At 40.2% G+C, this 21231-nt stretch overlaps 2 protein-coding genes across 3 annotated transcripts in view; one reads left to right on the top strand and one right to left on the bottom strand.

The window, feature by feature from the left end:
* The window catches only part of GTF3C1 (general transcription factor IIIC, polypeptide 1, alpha 220kDa), a 45343-nt gene extending 27391 nt beyond the window's left edge, over positions 1-17952 (bottom strand). The window contains exons 1-15 of one of the 2 annotated variants that reach the window (XM_010578428.1): positions 17732-17952; positions 16832-17041; positions 16480-16656; positions 15198-15341; positions 14517-14613; positions 13891-14014; positions 9686-9844; positions 8941-9056; positions 7042-7366; positions 5060-5271; positions 4189-4325; positions 2286-2439; positions 1216-1319; positions 793-977; positions 168-443 (exon numbers count right to left, since the gene is read on the bottom strand). In XM_010578428.1, the coding sequence (XP_010576730.1) occupies positions 168-443; positions 793-977; positions 1216-1319; positions 2286-2439; positions 4189-4325; positions 5060-5271; positions 7042-7366; positions 8941-9056; positions 9686-9844; positions 13891-14014; positions 14517-14613; positions 15198-15341; positions 16480-16656; positions 16832-17041; positions 17732-17952 (2641 nt within the window). Of the gene's footprint in view, positions 1-167; positions 444-792; positions 978-1215; positions 1320-2285; positions 2440-4188; positions 4329-5059; positions 5272-7041; positions 7367-8940; positions 9057-9685; positions 9845-13890; positions 14015-14516; positions 14614-15197; positions 15342-16479; positions 16657-16831; positions 17042-17731 lie in introns of both variants that reach the window. The other variant, XM_010578427.1, reaches the window with a different exon arrangement.
* A 393-nt stretch (positions 17953-18345) lies between these two features.
* KIAA0556 (KIAA0556 ortholog) overlaps positions 18346-21231 on the top strand; it is a 63094-nt gene continuing 60208 nt past the window's right edge. Inside the window, exons 1-3 of the mRNA XM_010578429.1 lie at positions 18346-18473; positions 18914-18990; positions 20936-21105. Of these exons, the coding sequence (XP_010576731.1) occupies positions 18929-18990; positions 20936-21105 (232 nt within the window). The 5' untranslated portion in view covers positions 18346-18473; positions 18914-18928. The remainder of the gene's footprint in view (positions 18474-18913; positions 18991-20935; positions 21106-21231) is intronic.

Consider the following 21231-nt stretch of genomic DNA (forward strand, 5'->3'; position numbering starts at 1 on the left):
CCCTTTCAATTTGAGAACAAGCCATTAATAATATGAGTAATTTTTTCAAGCATTTCTGTTCCTACCTTAAAGTGTTTTCATTGAAATCATATTATCAAACAGTTATGGAAATACTACACTGAACCATGACAAAGTCTGTAGGAAAGTCAGGACGTGCTATTTCTTACCTGTTTGATTAGACAACTCTACTTCAGTCTCCTGTGCAGAGATTTCAGGATTCACCACAGTTGTTGCAATTTCTAAGATCCCATCTGGTTGCGCTTCAAGTACAGCTGCATTCACATCCAGCCCTTGTTTGCTGCCTTTTTTCTCACCATCGCTACCTCCTTTTTGCTGTGTTCCATTTAAAGGGTGCCCATAAATTAAGTACCAAAGGAACATGTGGACCATTCTTAAACGGGGCATTTTGGGAAGAAAGCCAAGAGAACGCCCAAGTCCTGGAACTGGGAGGAAAGATTAAGTAGCAAAGAGAAATAAAAAGAGGCTTAGAACAGAAGTAGGTACCTCTGCAAAACTGATGCAAAACTGAAAACCTGAAAGGAAGACAGGCAGTTGAAAGTACATATATAAGTTACAAATACTGAGTTACAAGTAGTAAAGAAGTAGTAGTGAATGCAAATACTCCAGTTTGCAATTGTAAAAAAAAAAAAAAGCAGCTAAGAAAACATTGGATAGTGAGATTGCTTTAACGTAAACTCAATTTTTCTTCTATAAAATAAGAAAAAACCCGATTGTATCTTAGGAGAGCCCAACATCTGAAAAGATGACAGAAAAAAACAAAGGTAGTTGTACCTGTAACAGGGTGATAGTTTTTTAGCTGTGTTATGCCCATTTTTTCATCAGTTTTTCTTGCCCGACTATTATTATCAGCTTTACATGAGCTTTCTTGTGTTTCTCCTGAATCAGGAGCTGCCTCTTGCCCCAAGTTTTCTTCCTCAGCATGGTCCTGGGATGTTGGTGTCTGGGGAACTTTAATCCTGTATTAAAACCACACAGCACTTTGGTAAAAATTAAGCAGAGTTCAATTCCTCTTCTTTCCTGACTTCAGGAGATATTCAGCATCTTGCTTCATCTTTGTGCTTCCATTTCTCTGTTGCTAAAGAAGAGATTTTTCTTTTCTTTTGCTTACTTTGTGTTTATTTCCTCTGCATATTTTTGCATGTACTAGATAAGCCAAGTTCCCCATAAGCCATCCAAACCATCATTGCAACTTGCCTGTTTGCGGTGCTTGAATTGGAGATTCGGAAACGCACCTGCTCAATGGCACTTTTTACAAGGGGATCATTAGGACTCACTGAAGGATGCACAACAAACTCTACCTGTTCAGAGCAGCAGAAAACAAACAAAAGGTATTTATGGAGATATTGGCTCTTAATCAGCTGCATAAATTATCAGAGATTAACAGACAGTTAATTAACAGTAGCCATAATGGATGAATCCTATGAAGGTTTAATAATTCACAGAATATTAACACTTTTGGATCAAAACTCCCATTGCTAGTTTGTATTAAGCAAGAGGCCTGACTGTATGCTCTCTGTACCAATAAACAGTTAATGTCATTTCTACAGACATCAGGTTTTTTGATTTTTAAAATCTGAAATATTTGGGGAACAAACACTTAAACTTGCAAATATTAGGCTGAAAGGGAAAAATGAAAAGTCATACCTCATAAGGCCAAACTCATACATATTGTTGCTGAAAGTACACACACAATTCAGATTGTGCTCTACAGTAATTGTGCAGCAGGTAATTTTCGACAGATTCTCTCCCTGCTTATGAACATTTCACACTAGAGTTACAATGACAAGTCTCAGCTTTACAACTACAGACATTTTACTTCCATAAACCTCAGTAACAGTGGACTTTTGTTTTTAAAAAAATAGATAACGTTCTATAAATTTCAACTCAGAAGCTAACTTATGATTTCTCATATACTCCTGGCTTTCAAAAGGGGATTAAATAGAATTGTATTGCAGCCTATTGCAGTGCAGGGAGAGAACCATGAATTGCGTAACTGATAAGCAGCAGAACCTCTCAGAAGGGAGATTCAGAGACTTTGATCTCTGGACTATTCCTTGGTCTCACAATTATCTGCAGCACAATAATTGAAAGGACTAATCTGGTTTTCACAGTAGCTTAGTTTGGGACATGTAGCTTCTGGGCAGCTCAACTGTGGGTCCTGCTACAAAAAGTGAAGTCATCCATATTTTTCAGGCCCAAAACATTTTGATAAATCAGACGGTTGTGAGAAAAGCCGCTTCTGCTGCCAGGGTTTGTGCAGTCACCTTTTTACTAATGCCATCTTGAATGACTGTAGTACGATAGAGTCTGAGGAGTCCTTCCTGCGCAAGCTTCTGTACCAGTCGTACGATAGACTTTTTGCAGCATTTAGTGGAGACACCTTCTTGCTTCTCTTGATCCATGACCATTTTCTGAAGCCTAAAAGATGCAAAAAATACCTTGCATTTTAGGCAGTTTGGAGCACTGCTGGGCTTAAGCAGTTTGTTAGAGGATGTGGGGTGAATGGATATTTCCCTACTTCCAGCCATTACTAGTCACTTTTCCCTTTTGCTGTAGATAACTGGTAACTTAACTTTAAATTTCAGCTGTATTTTCTTTGTAATTAAGCTTATCCTTTTTATGTGAGGACTGCTGTTCTGGTGACAGCAAATTCTCAATGCCAGATTTCTCTGTGTATGGCTACAGTGTAATTATGAATCCAGCCTCCCCAAGGCCAGGAAAACCTATGGCTTTTTTTAAATGGTGATTAAACATATGCAGTTTGTATTTCCACTTGTGAGCTCAGTTCAGCTTGGGGCAGAAAGAGTTTACTTGGTGGTGCTCAGAGCTCAGAAACTACACGGGCATTCACAATATAGATACACATATCCCATCACTTGAAGCCAGCTCACTTCTTCCCTTGTAGCAGCCTGCAGGAGCATGCTCATGCCCTACTCTCCTCATGCCTGTTTTCATGCACATTTTCACAAATGCCCCTCAGCCCTACATCTGACTTTCAATCCTGGAGAGTCACTTCTGAAAAAGGTATGGAAGGGTATTAAGGGAATGAGGCAATAAGTGAATGTACACATGGACTTCAACTTTTTCAAAAGACTACCACATCCTGGTAACTAACATAACCGGAGTGACAACACCAGCAAATTTCCTTGCAGAGATTGGGAGGGGCAGAACTTTCACTGGTGCTGGGGGAACCTGTGAGCTACCTGTTGGCAGCACTGAAGGGGACAGCAGAGACCTGAAATATCTTCTGAGCCTGTACTTAGATGTGACTAGATGAATCAGTGATGAGGCTGGTGCCAGAAGACGAGGCTCTAATTTTACAACACTCTGCAATTGAACTACGTGACAGAAGGTTTCAAAGTTCTCAAACCAGAGGAGAATAAGGCCATGATTTCTTACTAAATTCCTACAGCTGGCAGCCCTGTGTGTATTGACATGCCAGGATCTTCTGTGCTGACACCGAAGATGGATGGTGCAATCCTATTTGCGACAACAGTCCTGCCAATTTGGAAACTGGGACTCCAGGAGAGCACCAGAATTTCCATTTCTCTTTGGAAGTGAATCTCAAAAGGCTGAAAGACCTTACAACGTTCAGGGAAGTATCTTTAGTCCAGACAAGGCAAGTCAGGAGAAGACATACAACCGTACCACATGAAACTGCAAAGAAAAGCAAACTTTCAGGACGTTGCTAGAATCCTAGTGACCAATAATGACTGACATGAAGATACGAGTCTCTACAGTCCCTGGCAGAATAACACATGAACAACTTTTGAAATCATGTGGAAATAAAACTTATGCAGATAAAAGAATCCTCAAACAGGGAAGTGCTGTATCTTACTATGTGGCCCCAAGCACTGGCATACTGTGAACGGAGGAAAAAGTTCTCTGATCTCTATTTATGGGACATATACCACATAAAAATCCACTTGTGTAATTATCTCCAGAGAACTATTATTGCTTCCAAAGAGCTGATTAATTTTTAAGATTCAGTATAACTGCAACCCCCCACACCTTCCGTGTGCCATCCTCTCCAACATTATAGCATATAGTGCCATTGGGGACAAGAAAAGCCAACAATGGAATAAGCACACAGATGGCTTGCTAACGTACTGCTTCTACTACCAAAATGCATCAGGCCCCCAGTACACTGTTTTCAGATGGACTCACGTGAACAAGCTTTCAATTAGCCGGAGGTTTCGAACAGCTTCCACAATGAGATTTCGGCGCTTCAGCAGCCTGTACGTTTCATGAGATCTCTCCACTGCTGTAGCTTTGGAACGCTTTTCCTTCTTTTGGCCACATGTCTTCTAGTGCACAGTATGGACAAAATAAAAATTTTACATGAACTATTCAATGTCTTCAGTCTAAAGTAGGTTCCTCGCACAGTAGCATCTGAGGAATTTTGATGTATTTATTTGTAACAAAGTAGTCAGATGGGGATTATCTTTTATCTCCCCTTCTCAGGGAGGTAACCAAGGCAGAAGCTAAGAACTCCATGTAGTTAGATGCAGAGATTTATGCCAATCCCACATTCTGAGCCATTTGGACTTGAGAGTTTTGGCCTAGAAAGCTGGTAACTGCCTTAACATCGTGCTGAGTCCAAGCCAACATATCCTGTTCCTCAAAAAGGCTTCTTGTCCCAGGCTCAGTCCTGCAGCAGTGAGGCTACACAACTTTCATGTCAAAACCCATTTGCTCCTCCTGGTTTAGAGTAGACAGACCAGATGATATGCAGCACTTGTGTGCACAGATAGACATTAAGTGATGACATGCACTAAGTCAACACAAGGAATTTTGAAAGCACCGGGGAACTAACCCAGAACCGTATTTTGGACATCTACCTTCCTATCTCCTGGAATAATTTTCACTTATAACTACAATGCAGCTAAAATGTGAATGTACTTAGAAATTAAATTTAAAAACCCGAAACAATCCATAAATGAATAAAAATTCTATAGCTTGGAGTCTTGCTGTAAAAGTACATAACTTAGCTCAGACAGATGTACCAACAAGAACATATTAAGACATGTGGTCTTACCTTTGGGTCTTCAAGTCTGACCTCCTCCACCACAGCCACATCCCCATCTTCATCAATGGAATGAGCACAAGTGGAAATATTGGACTCCTGCTTTAGAGTTTCCAAAGTAGAACTCTCCCCCGAAAGGTTGTCTGGGAGCTCATCAGGCTCTTCAAGAATTTGAGGGGAAGGCAGCTTCTTCCCATGAGACTTCACAGCTTTTGGCTTTGAACCTGGTTTAAGAGCAAAGAGCCTTGTAATTTTTCTGCTCTCAGAGTTTTCTGTAAATGTTCAGCTTCTCTCTCTATAAAAGGCATTCCCCCGTCCACCCAGGTAACTGTACTAAAAAGCATTCTGCTACATTTTTCACGTATTCTTCTACCCTGCTGGAAGCAGTGGTTTGACCATGAATGACTGCATTCAGCCTCCAAAAGTAAAGTTAAAAAAAAGTGAACTCCCTGTCATCAAATAATTTTCTCCATGCAGAAGCCTCTTCATAGGCAGACTTAGAAGACTGTGAAGGGCCAGATTAGCTTATCCAGAAACTGGTGTCTGAAGAAAGAAGGGTTTCTGTCACAACGATTCTCAAGTTCTGCCAGAAACCTGACTTTTCTGAGTCAAAGCACAATAACAAGGATTTAGTATTAGTCCAAAGATAATCTACATAAGAAATGGAGATCTGTTCTCCTCCCTTCCCCTGGGGTTTATCAGAGAAGTTGTAGGGACATTTAAATAATTAAAATAAATAAAAAACCAAACCACCATACCCTCTTTAAAATATGTCCCCAAAAGGCTGGTAGCTTTCACATCAAGTTGTTCCAAATAACTAAAGAAAATTATGAAGGAATTACCTTCAGGAGGTAAGACATTTTTGTTACAATATGCTTAGGTGAGTAAGGCTGTGAGTCAAGTCACCCCAAGCTTATTGCTGCTTGAAAGTAGTTAGTTAACATCTTATCTGGTCTCAGACAAGAAGTCAGTATTACTCTACATATACTCACCCCACTGAAGGCTCACAACAGTACATGAACAAATAAATTTCGCACAGACTCTAAGGCTCAATATCAGACATTTCCAACTGAAAAAAACCACTGCTAAAGGGGGAAAAAATTTTATATGTTACAATTGAAAAAAAATGTTAACTGGCTGGTCTGTCAGCTCCTGTGCTATTTCCCATACCTAAGATGACCTTTGCATATCCAGTGGAATGAAATGATGTGTATTCACAAGAGGCACAGTCCGCCTTTTTTATTAGGAAAAAGTAAAATATTTCAAGAAATACAAAGCGTGTTCAAATCCCTTCTGAAGTCTTCAGGGACTTTAAAAAACCTAAAGCTCTACCAAGATGGTGCTCCTAATGGGCACAGCGTGAACTGCAAGATATTTTGAAAAAAGAGTTTGTGACAGATACCTTGTCAGTTCACCATAGAACATCCAAGGCAGATACAAAATTTACCCAAGGATACTGTTTCTCTCAGCAGCTTAAGTCAACCTGACTGATATGTATCACAGTCTCCCCACTATGCTTGTTTTTAGCTACACAGTCCTGCCTCCTTCCTTACAACAGTTTCAGAATTTGTCTGACCCTCTGCAGAATCATTTCAGCCCTTGGAGCCACCAGAAAAATAACTAAATATCCAAGGAGCACAATGTGTGAGTGCATTTCATTTGCATGGGGAAAAGAGGAGAAATGACATAGGGGTAAGGAGAAGCAGACTTTCCCAGTGATTGGTGATAGTCAGAAACATTCTTTGATGCACACAAACATCAAGAGCACACTTCAGCTCTAAGACCCTCCAGAGATTACCACACCTACAGTATTCCAAAACATAACACTTTTGGTAGAAAAAGATAATAAAAACATGGAAATAATCAAATAAGTGTAAAAATAAATATATGATTAAAAACTTTAATGGTAGCTAATAGCGTATGATTTTTTCTTTAATAAAAGGATCCATAAGAAAAATGCAAGGTTCCTTCCAAATTTCAGAATCATGATCTACCTTTCACTGGTGTTGACTGATGGGTATCATCTTGGAGACTTAATTTCAACAGAGGACCAGAGTTGGCCTTCTGACCTTTTCCTCTCTTCTTGCCATCTTTCCCTCCTTCTTCATTGTCAGACTCTGAGACCAAAGTATCATCTTCTCCAGGAGACACATCTTCCACAGGTGCGGAATCTTCTGGCACTAGAGCCAAAGTAACGGTAGCTAACTGCTCACTTCTAGCCTTCTCTCTCTCAAACTGACGGTTTAAATCACTCTCCTCTGCAAAAATGTATGAAATATACTTTGTTGTCCTTTGCCGACCTTCATCCTCCATAAAACCCTAAGGAAATAGTTGGAATGTTATTTTACCACCTTACTCCTCCATTCTTGCAGTCTGTTCTCCAGCATCAACAGTGGGAAAATTTTCTAACTGTTCTCTCCTCACATCAAAAGGTATCATGTTATTCTCCTTTTTTTCTAAATAGCAAAAATATTGACTAACCTTAACATATAGAATTCAAAAGAAATACCATACTTGAAAAATAAATAAGTCTGTGTTACCTGCATACTAGAACGAAAAGCCTACAGTATGTGGGATGTAGAAAAGTCTAAGGAAGAACAAACTATATGCATTCAGACTGGAAAATCAAATTTTTTTCAGAAAAAAATTTCTGTGAAATAACAGTAATGCAGAAGTAACCAGAGTGAATCAGACTTAAGTGGAACTACTACAACAGGTGCTTTCAAGTATCTAGAAACACAAACACTTGGCCTATGAGTCAGGGAAGATTTCATCTTCACAGTTGACTTCGAAAAAAGTATGTTTAGATATTCCAATGGTTTATATAGCTTGTTTTTAATTCTACAGAACTTTTTACCAAATGACAAGATCTTAGTAAAAAAATTCTCTATTACAGGAAGATGGCAATTATCCTGCCTTTGTGAAAAGGGGCAGGTGGGTGCATGTGAGAAATGACAGCTGAATTTGTCTTGTTGAAATGAAAAAAATGTCAAAATATCTGGAAATAAGGGGTTTAATCACCATAACCTCTACAAAAGTAACCATGTTTTTTTAAAAATTTAATGGTATTTTCAAAAGGCAAGTAGATTAATGATTCTAAATGTACAGAGGGCCTCCGACAAGGTCCTTTCGTAGACGATCTTGTAAAATAGAAGCTCTCTCACAGTCAAAAATCAAGCAAAGTGGCTATTTTGAGTTGAGAGACATTTATGTTCATCTCTATAAAGCACCAGCCCCCAGGTCACTTGGGTTACCACTGAGTACAGTGAGTGATTTAGATAAGTCATTGAGGCCAGGTGAAGCAGGGTTGAGGCCAGTTTCTCTGCCCTGCCTCTTTTTGGAGGGCAGACCTGCGTCAGGGTGCTAGAAACTGTGTTCCTCTGGAATGCTGTGAAGCGGTGTCCAGCAGAATCCCACTGGTTTGGGGTGGGTGTGTGGATCACCAGAACATGTGCACAATACAGACAGAAAATATGGGGCCATGTGCATTTTTCCCCACGACCTTTATTACTTATGCACCCAGTCACAAACCAATGTAAAATACTTATACATCTGGGTCAGTGAACTATTAAATGTCAAGACAGCTAACCAGGAAACAATAAAGAAAAGGTATGCTAGAAGAGCAGATCTGTTAAATTCTAACAACTAGGCCTAGTCCTCTGATTACAGTAGGTTAAAATCTCAATACTTTTTGAACACTTCTGTTAATATATTACCTTTTCCTCAATTGAGCCATATTCTTTTCAGTCTTACCAGGACTCTTTCACTGTCAATTCTCAAACCACTGCTGTTTCTATTGTTTGAGGTTAACAATATTATAACATATTACCACAGTACCCACAATTGTATCTCCAGTTTGAGTAAGTATCTAAATTATTTTATTTCAACCTTACCTTGACAACTTTGTACCTCTCCAGAAGACGACAAAGCATCCTTGCTTCTAGCTTCCCCACATTCATAGCCAAGCGAATTTCTGCCTGAGAAATACCTTTGGTTCCCCTACTTTCAACTGTTTCAGAAAGGCAAACCAGAAAATATCTCAGAGAAATAATCTGACCAAATTATATGTACATATATTTGTACATACATTCATATTTGCTCTGAATAATGGTATATGACAGAATATAAAATTTAACATTCCCCACTAACAACTAAAGACATTTTCACAGATACATACAATATACCGTCAAATACTGTCATAAAACATAATTTTACGTGAAGCAGTGCCCCAGCAGAATGAGGTTTGAAGGCAATAGCTTCAGATTAAAAGCAGGGGTGAATTTTTCCCTGGAGAGCTTTCCACAGTTAGATATTAATTTCTCCATTATGAAAGTAAAAGAGATAGAAGAAGAAACACTTTTTCTTCATCACCTTTTCTCACCCCACTACAACATCCTGTTTCTACCACACTGTTTTATTTGGGTGGTATTGAACAGCTGATAAGCTTCCAGGGAGGGCTAACTGGTGCCAGCAGTCTAATCTGAACATAAAGCTCATCTTTTCCATGAAAAATCGACACTTTCTGATACATAAAAAGCAATCGGAACTTTAAAAATCCCACAATATATACCTTTCTTTTATACAAGGAGTAAGAAGGCAACATGCAAAATCTTTAGCATGTCTTACTACATCACCTACTTAGCTCATAAGCCTGGGTGAGCATATCCCTTTCACAAACAATATCCACAGGCTGAACAGCTTTTGTAATGATCTCTTCTTCATCATCATCATGATAATCTTCCATTTTCTTCCGAAATTCCTTTAGTAATTTAAGGCAACGGACCATGACATCAGTCCCTGTGAACACGAATGTTAGTAACAACTCTTAACAAAATGCAAGGCCCGTGCGCATGTTTAAACCAGTTTATTTCTTTCAGCAGCATGAAGAAATAGTAGTGCAATGAGGAACAAAGACAACTGTTTATTTCTAGGAAAGGTTTGCAACAGCTTTTCCCTATATACGAATCTGTCAAAATACTGACTAGCTGAATTTTTGAGGTGCTCCAAACCTTCATGTCTGTGTCAACATTAGGACTGCCCAGTGCAGTGATTTATGAGCAGAATGGAAACCACTGCAGTAACAGAAGAAATTTCAACAGCACAAATAAATCAATGAAAGGATTAATTGCTGATCCACAGTATTACATCTTCAGAACATACATCTGACTGTGAAATCACTCACTGAGTATAAAACACTCCTTTTTTCTATAGGCTCAAAGCGTTTTTCACTTTCTATAAATGCAAGTCACATAATGAAAGAAAACTGTACATCTGAAGGTATAGAACTCGTACAATAAGCTACCTGGTTACAAGACTGTTCCTTAACACAGGACTGCCCTTCCTCAGCAAGTGATCAAAGTGGATATCAGTTGGTGGTCCCTATCAAGGACTGCCGCAAGTTCCTGATATTTAAAAATCCCAGGACCTAAAAGAACTGTCAGTTTATCATATGTCCTAGCACCTTCTTCTATATTTGTATGCATGCATGTTGGAGGAAGCATACACCAAGCAACTAGCACACTGAAGAAAAGGATCAGAAGAGCCCTACCCCATCCAGTAAGCTCTTAAAGCCTAACTAAAATGCAGTTATGTTGCACAGGTCCAACATCACTTTGAGAAGAGGTTCTTCTCAGCATTTGTCTGCTGATGCCACAACCCATGATATCAGTTTTATTATGGAGGCTTTGTGTGCAACCACATATGAGCAACTGAGCTTCTAGATTTTTTGTCCAAAGTCCTCACCTACTCCCTGCACCTAGGGAATGGCTAGGTTTGATAACACATACAGTGTACTATAATTACATGCAATGAAAACAGACACACAAAATCTAAGGTTGTTGTATACAAGGACAGAACACAGCGCTGCCCACCAACCACAAAAATCTCATACGTGATTGAATTCCACATCTTAACATGTTACAGTGCACTGGCTGTGCTGTAGTAACTCTCCACCCATTTTTCTATGAGATCCCAGAACGGTAGAGTGGGGACAGATGACTTCAGGAGAGCTGTAGCGATCCTGCTCCCTGATACAAGGATGACCTATTATCGTCAGTGTCATCTAGCTCCTGCTGAACAAGTTAAGTGACCAGTGGTAAACTAGAACTAGGTTACTGAACATTGCCAGCTTATCAAGTTGCAGTGATTCAACAGCTACTGCAGAAGTAGCCAATTCATCCTGCAGCAGTGGGTGAAAACATCTAGAGCCACCTCTACTCCTCTGGTACGGCCCCACTGTGAAAAACACCAGGTGAAAGCTTTAGTTGAAATCATTAAGGGTTTCAGCTGCTGAATTTTATCTTGTGTGTGTGTATATATATATATATATATATATGATCAGTTACTGAAGCTTAGCTGACATGAAGTTAATCCACAGTAAGTTAACCGTGGGACTCACCTCCAGGCCAGATGATTCCATTATTTTTCCTCAATCTGAATCCTTTCCCTGCCAGTATCCTAAGATACTGCTTAGGATAGTAATTAAGTGCTGACATTTTGGTAGGGCTGCAGGCACTGTTATCACATCCTCTGTATTTCTACAGCCCATTAATTTTCACTTGAAGCAGTATTTGAAAAAAAACCAACAAACAAAAAACAAACAACAAAACCAAACCAAACCAATTCCTTTTACTTTAGCTCCTGCTGCCCAATAACGTGCTTCCCATAGCAGATGCTCTGGCTTCATCCTCAGCGTGTCCCACATATTTCTATCTGCTTTCCTGCATAACTCCAGAGATTAAACTATCTTGATCTCTGATGAAAATCAGCTATTATTAATTCATCCTAGTTTAATACCTAGTGTTTTTTAAGGCATTTTTGTGGATTTTCAGCTTTTACGTCTGTAAGATGGAATTATCATTCAAGTGAAAGATTCATCAGGTGGCATTACTCATGATAAACTTAAGTACTAAATGCAGCTGCCATTGTGCCAATCTCTGACAAAACATGAAACATCTACTGCCTTGTGCGTTGCCACCAAGTGTATAAACAGACTTGTATTTTCTTGTCTTCTAAGTAAATACTTCAACTGGAAGTTAGATGTTTTACTACTGATTATAAACTCTATCTTTTAGGAATACTATCTAGTCTTCCGGGTTTTATTTGCAAGCATCTTCAGCTCATTAGAACATCTCTGAAAGTTATATCGCTATGAGGAAGTATAAACAAATATAAACTGGTGCAATACTACTGAAAGACAGTGTAAGAGAGAATCTAGGGTTTTGTCAATGACAATGCTAAACAGTGTGACTAAAAGTACCACTGTCATACAAGCCACTGTACGTTGAGACACTTGCTCAAACCAGAAGTGCATTACCTATGTACAATACATATTTTGTAAAAATTTCATGCTAATTTTCCCCATATATTTTATTGTATACTGATCTATTCTAGAATATTTTTTGAGGCTCTCCACTGCCTTCCTGAAACTGTGAACTTAAATGAATTCTCCTGTGTAAAACTCCCTCTGACATTCTTACGGCAAGGAGGTGGACCTGCGTATTTCCTCACAAATGAACTCGTTCAATCAATCCCTTATTTATTCAGTACAATGTGGGAGATTTCTCTCTGAACCATGTTAGATGCTGTACCTACTTTTGGCCTACTTTGACCTACTTTGTTCGTTAAACAATTTCCCAACAGAGAGATTTCCTTCCCCCAGACTTAAAAGATTTGAAGGAATTTGTTGTCTTATCAAAAGCCTTAATCCAACTCCATGCAACTGGCATTCACTTCTGTCTTCTCAAAGTTCTCACGTTTTTATTGGATCTTTCACTTCTTCCTTTATGATCACTCCTATTTGCAAAGACTATATAATTTAGAATGTTTAGTTCATATCAGATTTAATTTTTTTTATTTTTATTTTTTCACAAACAGTTCACCACATCTCTGGAAAACACACTTAATCTTTAAGAACTATTTTCTTTTTAACCCTTGCAAATCTGCCTCTTAGGATTTTCTGTGATTAAAGATTTGGTTTAGCTTTCCTTAAGCAATTGCATTAATTCCATTGGTGATACCATCCTTCCTCTTACTTTCTAGTATTACTTCTATGTAGGTTTTTTTTCCCCGCGCAAGTTTTATCTGCATCTTTTTCTGAGAGCAGTTGCTTTCTTTTGTCCCCTTTCTTCATACAGTTCTGCTCTTCTTTGTCTTTCCACTACATGTTTGGAAGTTATCAGCAATTCTTGCAAACCTATTAAACTTGAATTCAAAGCTGGTTATGCATTAAACTATCCCTCAGTAGACTACTGCTTTTTTGAATAGTAGTTGTTGGCTATCTTGCTTACTTCAAGAATTCCAAGGTAGTGCTGTAGAAGCTTACTTTCATAATTTGATATGAAACTTTCCAAAGAAACTTAGCATTCTCATCACTTTCAGCAAAAGTCATAATTTCAGCAAAAGCCATAATTTCAGCAAAAGCCATAATTAAGATGGTCTGTTTCTTTAGCTTATTTTGTAATGGTCTTTTTTGTTTTATATAACTTTTTCTATATTTTTTGTCAAGTTTATTGATTTGTCATTCAACTTCAACCTGAAAGGTCAGCAGACTGCTCTTTGACCCTATTCTGTATTGGCTTGAGCAGTCTTATTAGGAGTCATAATCTACAGAAACAGCTTACATTGATATACAACAAACTTGCCTGCATCCATTTCTTAAAAGCCTGGAACAAATGCTTAATTCAAGTGGGTTGCAGTGTTCTAGCTTTATTAATACATTTCTCCACATAATTACACAGAGAGAACTTCACCTATGCATCTTTTAATTTAAGATTTGAAGCTTATAGATAGAATGGCATCAATGTAATTACACAAAAAGAAAGCAAAAATACAGTTCTAGTTACCTTTCTTTGTCTTGTAGGGTCCTCCATTGGGGTGTATATCTTGTAATGGGATGGATATTACCTTGGCTAGGCCAGCATTCATCATATATTGATACAGACGTTTGAAAGTTCTCTCACAAAGACCCTAACGCAAAGAGAAATAGCAAACATCATTGTAGCCCAAAGGTCTTGTCTGTAGGTGATTAGTATCAAAGACAGACATACATACTGCCTGTTCTTAGAACACAGTATTTTGGAGTAGGATATCACAGAAGGATCTTAAAAGCCTGCTAGTGCAGACAAAGCAAAGACAGGCAAAGCGTGAGATGCTTCTGGAGTGTGTTCTATCCCTCCAACTCTAACATCCAAACAAGCAGCAAGAACCAGCAGCAGCACTGTGCAAGTAAGAATTGCATGATGATATATCCATTGACAAAACTTTTCTGAAACTGTGGATCGAATAGAACTCCTTCCTTATGACAAACAGCAACCGTAACTTGATCTAGTAGGTTTTTAAGATCCTTCTGTTGATATCCTACCCCAAAATTTTGTGCAACTTTAAAAAACAAGCAGTATGAATGACTGCCTTTGATACTAATCATCTAGATTCTACGTGAGTGAGAATTTAACAGAGTAATTAATCTCACCAGTTCTTCCCTCAAGTTTCCTAATGTTTCCATCTGGTTTGAACGAGCACTTAGCATACTTGAGAGCTTCTCCATCAGAATATCATATTTGCTCCTCCTAACCAAGAAAAGAAAATTATTTTACAGGTAACCATGCATATAGCTTTATAAACACTACTTGTACCTTTACAAAATGTCAGTCACTAGAGAAAGTATGCTGAAGTGTTCTCAGATTGTTTTAGGAATTATAGTTTTCTTTTCCTTCTCTGAATAGCATATGACAGAATTTATCATTAAGAAGAGACCCCATCCGAGGGAACAGTGAATAAGCCCAGGCTGTTACTTCATTGGCAAGCCACAGAAGCGCAAGTTCTAATCATAAACAAGATCAGAAAACAAAAAAAATCTATTAGAAATGTGTTTGAAATGAGAACACTCAAAATTAACAGAATTATTATTGCTACAATAAGAAGAGTTAGGCTTATCTAGGCAGGTGACAGGCACTAGCATACCCTATTGTTTAGCGCTCTGAGATAAGTAAGTTTTAAACTGTCCGGCATTTGGAAGAGGAGTTAATAAAGAAATTGAGAACAGTCAATACCAGGGAACTTTGATGATTCTGTGACAGGAGAGCAAACTTTCATCATAGTAAAAGGTCACGGTCTACTCAGGAGATCTTTAAAACATCCGAGTGGCACATACCTATCAACGTGAAAGCGAGTCAGAAGTAGAAGAATTGAGTGTTGCTGTGCTCCACTTGGTAGTCTTATGACATGGGACTGCATTGTTATGAGACCATTTCTGTCCAATACTCTTCGGTGATAATGAATTTTTCCAGCATCCACTCTAAAGAGAAGATGGCAAGATATCTATAGGCATAGGAACTTACGCAAATAAATTCTAATTATCCAATATCCCAAAACACTTTACCTAAATTACCTATGGTCTTAGTGACGTTATGTTAATTTTCAAAGTGACAATCTCAAAATTAGGAAGTGCCAAAATTAAGGTAACCCGTGAAATTGATCTTCATAGTTAATCCAATTAAACAGAGAAATATGTCTGATTTTAACCTACAGTCTCCATGCACAATCACAGTGTCATGACATGATTTAATGAGACAGCTGAACCAATATTGTATCCCCATACCCTCTTTCTCCATCCTCTCTTTCTAACTCCTAGCTACACTACAATTACTGTTCCCCTTGTAATAGCTCTGGTACTCATCTCACTCCTTGATGAGCTGACTCAGGCCACTGAACTGACAAAAAAGTATCCACAAAAGATTTCCCCTCCGCCTCCATCATCTTAGTTACCTAAAAGAGCTTCCTAAGTGGCAAAACCCAGATCCAGTGTGGTTTGCAAGCTACGTATGCTTAATCTCCTAAAAGCAGTGAAACCTTAACGGCAATGCTAATATTCTCCAGCACTGCAATACAATCCCAGAAGTTCCCTAAGAAGCTGTGTAATGCTCCTCCATCAACAAAATACATGGTCTAGTTTGGGAGCTGGTAAGTCAGGCTCCCATTCAGGTCATATAGAGGAAGGTGTCACACAGGGCAAATGCTGGGGACATAAGGTGGGCGTCCAAGAATCTCTTCCGAACTTCGGCAGGGTAAGATACTTACTCAGCAGTTTAGAAAAGGAAATGAAAATCATTGTTCCATCCCAAATTTGAGGAAAAAGTGATTTAGAGAAAGCAAGAACTTCTACAACTTAGAAACTTGTGTATCAACCCAACAGACAATCTCTGGTTCCATGAGAAAATATGAGGAAGTATAATGAACTCAAGGAAGAGACCACTATACTTCTAGCAATACAGGCTCCAAGAACCAAGTGCTCCTGGTAGTAAGGATGAGATGCTACCAATACAGATATGAATTTAAATCAATACACAGAAATTCTGAAGTGGACAGATCTTTATAAATAACCAGTGGAAACTTATTAGCTTTGATTTAATTCATACAGCAAGATATAAACTTACTTGAAAGCCCCACTGTGAAGGTCCCTCTGAAGCTCTCCTTGCCACCTAGCACGACCTAAACGCTCCAATATACAGTAGGAGAAGTCAGGGAGTTTTAAGTCAGGGTCCCCCTCCCAGCCTATTAAAGCTCTGTAACGCTGGTCCTGGGAAGCAACAATGACTAGTTTCTCTCCCCATCTAAGAAATAGAAGGGAAAGTAATAAATTATTATTAGTTTCATAGAAACAGAGAGATCAATCACTTTCCCCCCACAAAAACCATTCTTGATATAATCTGTACAAACTGGGTGAGGACTAAATTTTAAGACTTCAGTTAAAAATCTTTTAATGTCAGATATAAGGATTTCACTCACTTTTCAACAGCTTCTGTGTAAGTATAACAAGGCTGCAAATCCTTCCTCCTTATTTGATCAGTGATATCTACTCTCTCTTTAAAATACTGGCAGGAACCTTGTATGCCATCTTTATTATCCAAAATCATGTGGACAGGATAAATATCATCTGAAGGAACAGGATCTCTTTTGGTTTCCAGTATTCCTGTTTCAAGGTCTATTTCCTCATATCTGAAATAAAAGCAGAGCGCCAACATTTAACCAAGCAAGGGGAATTTGGAACTGAACTATAAGATTGTCACAAACAACGCTGATACCTCTATGAAGTATCTTGGAAAAATGAGACCCTTTTGAAACCTCAAAACTGGAAAAACACAAAGAGCAGAGCTGCACTCCTCGAGTATGACCAAACCTTATCAGCATGCAGAGCGTATGAGGCAGGAGGAGGGGCATACATATTTGATCTTCAAAAATCCAAGGATATTGAAGTGGTGGGAATAAAAGAAACATATAGAGATACTAGTTTACAGGAAAGGAAAACAGCAGGTACATCCACCCTGATGAACCGGGACGTATAAATTCAGCTTGTACCTAAGCGGTGAAGAGTTACTAGAAGGGAAGCCTAGCCAGGACTCCTATACAGGTCTCCTAAATAGCCGTGGGGCTTCAAAACCCCACTCCGCCTTGCCTGCCGCCACCCGGCTACCTAAGCAGCAAAACCTGCAGGGCTCCAGAGAAGGAGCAGAGGCGGCGGCTGGAGAACCAGGCCCGAGTTATCCCCGGCAGCGGAGCAAGCCCTCCCCCAGCGTCCTGCGGGGTAACCCGGCCCGGCGGGAAGGGGAAAGCGCGGCGGCCTGAGAGAGAGGGAGCGGCTCGGCTCGGCGGGGCGGGGAGCGCCGTCCCCGCCGGGGCCGCCCTCACCGGTCGTGCAGGCGGAGCGGCGGGCGCGCCCGCGGCAGCAGGTAGAAGCTGATGTCGGGCTGGGCGCTGAGCGCGGCCCAGAGGAGCTGCTGCGTGGCGGGCTCCAGCGGCAGCGGGAAGGGCGGCGAGCGGGCGCCCAGGCGCTGCCACAGCGCGCCCGGCGTGACGCCGTCCAGCCCCTCCAGGGCCACCTCGTCCAGCAGCGCCCACAGCGCCTCCATCCCCGCCGCCGCTTCCGGCGCCGGGCCGGCGCGCCGGAAGTGAGGTCACCGGCGCGGCGGTAACCAAGGAAACGCACAAACAGGGCAGCGGCGGCGCGGCCCGGCCCGGCCCGCGCAGGCCGCCGTCCCCGCCGAGCTGTTGCGGGGCTCTCCGGCCGGCGGCGGCGGCGGCCCTGCCCCCGGGTTTCTTCTGGGCCCGGTGCCTGCCGGCGCAGCAGAGGCACGGCGCAGGGGGGGCGGGCCCGGGGCCCTGCTCTGTCGTTCGGGAGAGGTGTCGGTTCAGCCCTGACGCTGCGTTACCTCCGCGAGGGCGCGGGAAGGGGCGGTGTTTTAGCAGAGAGACGCTGCGGTCGGCAAGAGGCAACGTACGGGGTTTCTTTTTTGCGGCGCAAAACTAAATTAGGCGTTTTGATAGCAAGTTTAAACTTCTGGGGGTATAAGAGGGCACCCTACCACAACTTGCAGCCGCAACTCTGGTGGGAATTGCTGGAAAAGTTCGTATTTCCTGAAAGGCAAGCAAGGTAAAATCTTGAATTAAACACTTTAAATGTATACAGCCTCTGCAGTGAATAAGTTCCAGAATTAACGGACCTCATGAGCAGTAGCAATTCAGGAAAATCATCCCACAGTTGGGCTTTGGACGTGGCCCTTTCAGCTTGTGACCCAGCATTGACTTGCTCGTCAGTTCTTGGATAGTAAACTCATCATAGTATACGCCTTCCATTTTTAGTATTTTTAGGCTCCTCAGCAGAGTGTGAAGGGTTCTGAAAAGTAAGTAGAACAAGTAACGTTTGCTCTGTTCTTCAGGAACTTTATGTACTACACTGACAGTTTTATGCTTTTTTGAAGGAGGAACTTTTTACAGTTTATAACATTCTTGTCTATTGAGAGTGAAAAAGCAGTAGTACTCTATAATAAATAATTTCTGTACTTCAGTGTGACAATTGTATTCTCATTTCAGCTTTATATTAAGGACATGGTGACTGACTTTGATGAAAAACATGATGAATACTTAATATCACTTCAGCAGAGAAACCGGTAAGATACAGAATTGGTACCACCACTGAGTATGTAATATCTGTCAGGTATTATCTAATATAGTAGCTAATATCAGCAGTTGTGAATATTAGTTTAAAATGCTGGGTTTTGAACTTGTGATGCAAGATCTGACTTGCTGTGTCTTAAAGAATTCAGGTGATTCTCTTTTCTTCCCTTGGTTTGCTAAGTACATCAAAGTTCTTATTTCTAGAGGAGATCACAATATTTCTACAGCATATGTTAAAATATAGATAAATTTATTAATAAATTAGTTACCATTTCCATGGCTTACAGGGAAGATTTTTGTTTATAGAGCAAGAGGTTCTAGATTCAGAAGTAATTGGCAGCTCACACTGTGTGAGGATGTTGTTATGAGGCAAGCTTTTTATGTTGTCAGAAATACAGAAAATTGCATGCAAAAGTTAAGTGTGCAAAGTTAGGTTCTGCTAAGGTGGGAGATAAGGACATCTAGGTTGCTTTTGCAAACTTCAGTATCTTTCAGACAAGTTTAAAACATTTCTTTTAATCTTTGTTCATATGAACCTTCCTGTCATTGTACCCTAGACAGATGAATTTCACAGGTAAATTCAGAAGGGTCTACAGAACTTTCTTGCTGGATTCCCTCCTTTACCACAAGCCATAAGATTTTTACTCAAATTCTATAACAAACTGAATGGGTTGGTGAAAAGACCAAAAAAACCTACAAAAGCCACAATTATGTTAGAAGAACAGCCAATTTGTGTGAACACGGGTTTCTTTTGTGTATAGTCTCCTAAAGCAGTTTTAGAAAAGGATAAAAAAAAAATTATTTAATGATTGAAACAACTTGCATCCTTATTATCAGAGCTCTAATTCAGAATTTTGGTGGAAACAACTGCCACTGAATTACAACACGACAAGCAGGTGGCAACTGTACCTTGCAGAAGAGGCATGCTGGATGCATTCATGTATTGGACATAACTGGCAGTTTTGGATAGCAGGGGCTGCAGAATAGCCTGTGTGGGAACAGGTCAGGTACTGCCCTGGGCCAGTCACAGCCAGTTCCTGCTGGATGCAAAACTAACAGAAACAGCCCATTGTGTGCCAAAACATCACCTGTCAGAGTAGCCTGGGGTAGATTTAAGAGAGTGGTGGCTGCAGGGGGGTGGGGTGCTCTTGTGGAGGCATGCTGCCTAGGAGGGCTGCTGGCCACATGGCTGGGGACATGCTCTTGGAAAAAGGTGACTTGTGTCAGAACAGATACACCCTGGGGGACTTTGGGCTGTGGATTGACCCACCTTGCAGTCAGAGGGAAACCGGGAAGCTGTGTGCAGAGGCAGGCACAAATTGTCACCCACATGACCCCAACTTCCTGGCCTGCATGTCACCTCACCGAAGGAATTAGGACAGATCGAGTGTAACCCATGGTGAAAGGAGGAAAGATGAGACTTGGAAGAGGGAGGGGTAGGTGTTTCACTGAAACTGAGCCTGGGGAAGGGTGTTTTTTTAATATTATTTTAACCAGACTTTAATTTTCTGGTATATCTAACTGCACTGTTGACTGGGGGCTTTCCCCCTCAAATTTCAAAACACAAGTAATCTTTTTTTTTCTTGAAAAGAGCTCAACCATTTTTAAGCTTTTTGAAATTCTAAGTAAAAATCTTTAAAATTCTCAAGAAGAAAGGTTAAATATACTAAATACCAAATGGAAAAAATAATGTGAAATGAGAAACAACATGGAAAAAATCTCAGAAGGGAGAGGCTTGGTCAAACTTCATATGTCACAATGTGTCGGTACTCATACAAGCATTACAGAACAGGTCCTGGAAGCTATATTCTGAAATTGTTATTTGAACTATGAACATATTTTTCATCTGTGTGACATAGTGTGTTTTTGTGTTTATTGCTAATCTGACCATCTGTATATGCACTGCATCTGGATGAATTATTATCCTTTCTACTTCAGGCTACTGGGACGTTTAAAAAGAAAGGATCCTATACAAATCAAACTGGAGCAGTTAGAACAAGGATTTTCTCTGTATCTGAACGGAGCTAATTCAGAGCTGAGAAGTTACCACAGAAAAATCAACTCACATGGCTACCTTAAAAATGAGACAAAGACCACCAGGGCAAATGGTGAGTTATGTGAGAGTTTTACAGAGATTGCAGTCTAGAACTATTTTAAACATTACTCATCAGAGCTGTAATTCAGTCAGTGAGGTTACTGGTCAGGCTATGCTAAAGAGACAGCAGCATTTGAGC

The sequence above is a fragment of the Haliaeetus leucocephalus genome, unplaced genomic scaffold, assembly GCF_000737465.1.
Source record: "Haliaeetus leucocephalus isolate CR32 unplaced genomic scaffold, Haliaeetus_leucocephalus-4.0 Scaffold636, whole genome shotgun sequence".
Lineage (NCBI taxonomy): Eukaryota > Metazoa > Chordata > Aves > Accipitriformes > Accipitridae > Haliaeetus > Haliaeetus leucocephalus.